The 6,655-nt window shown below is 54.4% G+C and overlaps 1 protein-coding gene across 1 annotated transcript; it reads left to right on the forward strand.

Annotated features, from left to right (window-relative positions):
* Nucleotides 1-1,655: 1,655 nt before the first annotated feature.
* Nucleotides 1,656-4,351, forward strand: EMILIN3 (elastin microfibril interfacer 3; the record flags this gene model as incomplete). Its single annotated transcript, XM_010296848.1, has 2 exons — nt 1,656-1,903; nt 2,457-4,351. Coding segments are annotated over 2 exons (2,143 nt in total), but the record flags the coding sequence as incomplete, so codon positions are not given.
* Nucleotides 4,352-6,655: the final 2,304 nt, after the last annotated feature.

Consider the following 6,655-nt stretch of genomic DNA (forward strand, 5'->3'; position numbering starts at 1 on the left):
GCCAGCAGAGATGCGCTGCCGGACCCGCTCGCTGACTTGCTCTTTCCTTGCTCCTGTTGCAAGTGCTTTAGCAGCATTTGGGGACTTCAGGACATCCTGCAGCCGCTGGTACCCGTGGAGGAGATAGATCCCCAAAGCCTCTCCCATCTCTGCAGCGTCTGCTGCTCAGCCCCTTCAGCCCTTCAAACAAAACCGGGGTGAAACCAGGGTGTTTTTTGAAAGTAGCTGGACCCACAGCTGGACTTTCTGCACAGCCTCGGATGCTGCATCCACGCAGGAGAAGTAAATACGTTTTTTCCACGCTGGGGCCATCAGCTAATGTTTGTGCAGCTGCAATAAATACTTCCCCTCTTCACCATTTGGAGCAGGGGGAGAAGGGTTTGGAGGTGCCAAAGGGCTCTGGGCTCCTCTGCAGAGTCCGGCGTGAGACGGAGAAGGTGCCTTGCCTTCTGGATGCCATCCTCATCCTCACTTCACCCTCTGACAGTGGCTGGGTGCAGCAGTCTCCTGCCGTGGTACATCCAGACAGGTTTCTACACACTAAGATAGAAGGAAAGACCATAGAAACTCATCAGCATCTGCGCAGAGGCGTAACAGAAAGAAGAGCTTGTTTTGATACTGTCCTGTGCCTTTCGGAAATTGTCGATGTGGAGAAATTTTGAAGTGATTCAAAGAACAGGGGATTTGGGTTTGCTTTCTCCTCCTGCAGTACGTACAGGACTGGCTGTATGGCGCTGGGAGTCGTGGGGAAGTGGCATTGCCCGGGGGCTGCAGCCTGGGCCCGGGGCACCGAGGACCCGGGCAGGGACAGGGAGGACTGGGGCTCAGCCCCGAGTGACTGGATAAGTGTGAGTGTCTTACGCAGCCCCGCTATGCAGCACGGATGGTTGTGCCACCTCCTCCGAGACCTTCTGCTGAATGTGCTGGAGAAGAACAAGGGCCTGATTGTACGTGTTGTTGCAAAACAGCAAACTCCAGGATTTTCAGGCCCTGGTAAATTGAGATAGGAAGTTTCCAAAAGGCAGGTTCAAAGCACTGGCGTTTCGGAGGTGGTGAGAAACACGCTGTCTTCAGCCTTGTGCAGCTCTACTCGGCTGGTGGGGGGAGCACGGGTGCTGGCAGGGTCCTGTCCCATCCCTGCCACCTCATGGGAAGGTGCCACGGAAGAGCTGGAGCAGCTGAGTCCTCCCCACTGGGCTGGTGGGGACCCCACGTAAAATGGGAACAGAGAGGGGTGTTAGTGTCCCACCAGGCAAGGAGGTGGGCTTGCACCCTCCTCACCCCAGGGCTGTTTCTCAGGCTTGTCTAGTTGTGTTACCAACTTGTTGGGGAGAACTCTACTCTCACTGTGTGCTATCACACCTGCCTGTTATGGTTCAGTCCTGGAGAGGGTGGGCACAGGTTTTTGGAGTGCTGGTTAATGAGCTGTGTCCCTGGATGGACACTGTAATGCTGCTCTGAGCTATGGTGCAGCAAGAGCTCTTGAAGGAGGTTGGTCATGCTCTTCAGGTGCAGCACATGGGTCTCAGCCAGGCTTTCGCATGTGCCCAGCTTTCCCACACCCGACAGGACCCATGGCCCTGCTCTTTTCCATTTCTTGATGTCGTGGTTGCTTCTCTAAACTGTCTTCTCTCTTCCTCTCCTCTCCTGGAAAGGTACCGCACCTTCTTCAGACCCAAATACAAGATTGGCTACAAGACAGTGACTGAGCTGGCCTGGAGGTGCTGCCCAGGCTTCATGGGAGAAGGGTGCCACGACAGCCCAACTGACCAACCTGGCCTCCTGCCCCAACATCCCAGCCCTAAAATGCCCCCTGGGCAAAAGATGTTTCCAATCCCCAGACTTCCTCCCCATCCAAAAAGCCACCCTGACCTGTTTCGAGGACCAAAGAAGAATCAGTACGGTGAGACCTCACTCCTGCTTCACATCCCCAGGGTACACCACCACCGGCGTGCTCTCAAACCTCCTGGTTCTTTCTGTTCCAGCACAGGGCATGGATCTGGCAAATCTTCAGTTGGGTGACCTTCTTTGTGATCAGAGACCTAACATTTGATTGCTTTGAGGATCACTTGCTTTTTTAATCTAGTTTATTTCAAAATGTGCTGCTTCAAAATTGCCTTTCCTCATTGCTTTAAAGCATTTTTCCATTAGTTTGGTGATCGATAGAGTGTGTCTCAAGATGCAGCTCCCCCAGGATGTTCTCATCACCTACTGTTGAACCTGGGAGCAGAGGGCTTGATCCCAAGAAGAAAGAGGGTTTCCTTATCAGCTTAAGAAGAGATGTAGAGGAAAGGAGGAAGGGTGGGCTGATATTTTGCTGAAATGACAATAATAGGGAGGGAGGAGCTAATGTTAGTCAGTATGGAAAAAGAACTTCAATCTAGAAGATAGCCAAGGAGGGAAGTTAAAGGAGCACCAGCCCTGACTGTGCCCTCTCTGTTTCTTTCCGTGTGCAGGCAGGAAGCTGCCTGGCCTCTTCGGGGACCGCCTGGATCGGCTGGAGGAGGAGGTGAGGCGCCTTTCCCAGTCCTACGACAGCCTGCACACCATAGTGAGCGGCCTGGGGGACCGCCTGCGGCTGGCCATCCAGGAGGACACCACCAAGATGATCAGCTCCCTAATGAACAGCCCGGGCACGCCTGACTCGATGGTGGGCTTTGGCATCATTCCTGATGGCCTGGTGGATGTGGCGGACAAAGCCGACATTGCCACGTACCCTCCTGTTGGGGACATCCTGACCAAAGTGACGGAGGTGAGCGACGTGCTGAAAACCAAGGCAGATTTGCTGCACGAGGTTCGCGGCATGGTCCTGGACCACGATGGGCAGATCAAGCATCTTCTGGAGTCAGCCCGGCCCTCGCCCCTCACCTCCATTGACCTGCTGGAGGAGTATGTGGACACGCGGCTGAGCAACCTGCGTGGAGAGCTGCTCGACGGCTTTGAGAAGAAGCTGGGGAAGATCCAGACCACGTGCGACTTTCGGATCCAAGAGGTGCGGCAGCAGTGTGAGGAGGAGAAACCTGCCAATCTGCGGCTGCAGCAGACGCTGGATGGGAAGGAGCTAGAGATCAAGAAAGAGATCTCCCAGCTGGAGACCCAAATCCAAGGGCTGACGGTGGTGGAAAGCTGCTGCAGCAACCTGGACTACCTCACTGATCGCATGAACATCCTTGAGAAAGGCCTTCACAGCATCTCTGAGTCCCAGAAGAACTTGCACTCACGGCTGGATGGAGAAATCTCCACTGTCACCCTAGGGAACCTTTTTGAAGGGCGCTTTGAGGACTTGGAAGCTAGAGTCAATGCTACAGAGAGAGAAACGGGGGGCTGCTGCTCTGGTATAGAGGACAGCATGAGAGGCATGGTGGTGGCAGAGGTGGATGGCATGAGGACTGCCTTTGAAGACAAAATGCAAACCCTGGAGGACAGGTTCATGACCATCGTGGGGGAGCTGAACAATGTCAGCTCTCCTGTGGGCATGGATGGAGCAGTGGTGCCCGTGCTGGAGGGGGAGCTTGCCAGCATGAGGAAACGCACGGATGAGACACTGGAGGTGTTGCAGAATCGCCTCATCACGCTGGAGAGCACTTGTTCCCTGGGCTGCACCTCCGCCTCCAAAGACGTGGAGACCTTCCGGACAGAGATTGAAGACTGCCAGAACAAGAACCAGGACCTGCTCCTTCGGATGGACAGCAACTACGACCTCCTGCGCAAGCTGAACGCCACCATCCTGGAGATCCAGCGGCGAATCGAGGAGGAAGCATCGGGGGCTTTGCAAGGGGAGATCACTTTGCTAAAGATCAACCTCAACACCGTGAGCAAATCTCTGACGGGGCTCAAGGACTCCGTCTCTCAGTACTCGGACACCGTGACACAGGTCAACTCCTCGCTGGATGAGCACGAGCGGAAGATTGAGGATGAGGTCCACTCCATCCAGGAGAAAGTCAACGACCAAGGCTCCCAGCTCTTCTTCAGCAACCGACGTGTCTTGAACCTCAAGGGAGACTTGGAGCGACTCAAAGCCAGGATCGTCAGTGACCTGAGCTCCTGCAAGAGCGTGGCCCATGACCTGCAGCGGGAGATCGCTCACTTTGATGACCGGGTGGCTCGGGTGGAGAGTGTCTGTGGCAGGCTGGGTGCTGTCACGGGAAGCCTGGATGGCATCAGGGACGAACTGGAGAAACACACAGGCAGTCTTTGGGACTACATGGACCACATGAACGGGACCCTGGCTGCCCACTCTCAGGAAATAACGGGACTGAAGGACAACCTGCTTGACTGCCAAGCCAAGGTCTCCGAGCTGGCAGAGCAGGTCGGCCACTTGGAAGAGCAGGCGGAGGGGAAGCAGCACTAGCTGTGTCACCATGCCCTTCTTTCTTCTCCCCCCCGTGAAGGACAGGATTAACTTATATCACACGGACTTGCCCCAAAGTGACAGGAGTTCTTGGGATAATTTTTTTAATGAAAAGATAAATTAAAAGCTGCTACAAAACCCCCCCCCCTTTTTTTTTTTAAAAAGTCTTGTCAGCCCCACTTTTCCGTAACTCTGCCGTTACGGTAGTTGCCTCCTGACGCTCAGCAGCTATCCTGACCCTGGAGCAGCAGTGTCACTGCCTCCTGGCCAGGGGTGTTGCTTTGGCTCTTGGGCTGAACACCCCAGAAGGACAATTCAGGAGGAAGCTGGAGGTGGGAAAGTTTGGGGGTTTTTTAATTTTATTTTTGTGGATTTATTGCTTCTTGAAGAATAAAACCCTGTAGTTGTCAGTTGAGGAACAGAGTTTCTCTGACCTAAAAACCACCTGTGTCTTAATCCAGGGACTGAGCAGAGCCAGAGCTCCTTACAGGGAACAAAACTCACCCCAGGAATTGAGGATTTCAGAGAACCCACGTATTCACACAGTCCCCTGGGAACTGCCTTCCCCTCCCCGAGACGGCAGCTCACTACATGCAAACGCACGTGCCTTACGGAGCGTATGAGGATACGCGCTAGGAAAACACCCATATGCATATATATATATATGGTATGTGTATGTATATTTTTGAACGATCCACTGTCATGGTGCTCATCTGATTGCAGCGTTTCCTCTTGCTGCGCCCTGTCCCTTGCCGGATTTCGAGGAACCACGCTGAGCAGCTAAAACCTGCCGCAGCAGCACCTGGGGGAGGGCCCCCGGTCCCTCGGGGCTGCCGTGCTTTGCGGTCCCGCTTTGCTGTGCTCTCTGGTTACACCTGGGACCGACGTGAAGGGGTATGGAAAACGTGCGTCTTCCCAAAAAGATGTGCATCCATAGGTCTCTGCAGAGGCCAAGCTAGGCATGGAGCAGTCCTGTCCTCAACTCTCCTTCTCTCCTGGATTTAAACTGTGAACATGGTTTCCCTCGTCTCAGCCCCGGGGACCCGCACCGATGTGGAACGCTGGGGAGGAGGAGGGCAGGGCACCTTTGAGAAGACCTCTTGAAAATGAAAACTGAAGTGATTTACCTAGGGTCACTCTGGTTTCCTACAAACGTGCAGGCTGGAAAAGGTTGTACATGTTCCTGCACAACTCCAGCCTTGTCCTACAGAGCTGATACCTTGACCGTGGGGCTGTTGCACACAAAACCTGCTTCTCCCAGGGAGCCCACACAGGCGTCCTCTGCTGCTCAGCCAACACGGACTTCATGACCAGAAAGGGTGAAGAAAAAAATTAAAGAACCTCCATCTGACCAGCTCTGGCACTTATAGCAGAGGAACATATTTTTCTATCAGCTCAGCATTGCAGCTCATGGATCCTTCCACACCACACCCATCTCCAGGTCATCCCTTGCTCTTCTGCACCGTGATTCCCCCCGGCCCCCTCCGCCCCACAACGGAGCTCCCAGCAGAGGTGCCCTGGGTGCCCTTTCTCCTCCATACAAACTGGATGAGCTCCCTGACACGGATACACGCAGGCTGGGCCGGACCACAGGGATCACTGAGGCCAGCCGGCTGCATCACGTTACCCTGATGTGGCAAGAGCTCCTTCCCCTGCCAGAGGAGCGTGGGCCACCAGCCGTCCAGGCAGGGAGAGGGGACCAGGCTCCCCCCGCCAGCTCGCGGGTGGCTGGATGCTCGCAGCACCAGAATCCACTCTTGCTGCTCTGGGCTTTGCTGATCACTTCTCCAGCTGAGCAGCAACCTGCAGCTGCCTTCAGGCATCCTGCAAAACCTGCTCTTAGACAATAAAATGTATTTTTTTCCTCCCAACCCATGGAAGGATCCTCAAGGCAGCCCTCAGTACTTTGCGATGGATCCTCACCCCCCAGGAGCATCCTGCCCGCACCCCTCCCCATCTTCTCACAACAGGGAGAAAAAGGGCTGCAGCAACCAAAGAGAAAATTAAGCCAGGAGCCAGGCTCACCCCCGCCCTGGGATGGGTTAAAGAGCAGATTACAGCAACAGCTTCCTCCAGCACAGAGGGAGCCGGGACTGGCTATAACAGAACTAGGACAAGGAAGAAGTCTGGCCTTCCAGAAAATGGTGCTATGTTTGGACTATTCCTGACTAGTCACTTGAAGCTATGGACAGTTTGTATTTCAGTTCTCAGCTATTCATGCTTGAAGAGTGAAAGGAACTTTCTGTAAGATAGGGCTTTTTTTTTTTTTTTGACTTGCGGGGGGGGAAAGAGATGGGCCCCGAC

This window comes from Phaethon lepturus, unplaced genomic scaffold (genome assembly GCF_000687285.1).
Source record: "Phaethon lepturus isolate BGI_N335 unplaced genomic scaffold, ASM68728v1 scaffold24561, whole genome shotgun sequence".
Classification (NCBI taxonomy): Eukaryota; Metazoa; Chordata; class Aves; order Phaethontiformes; family Phaethontidae; genus Phaethon; species Phaethon lepturus.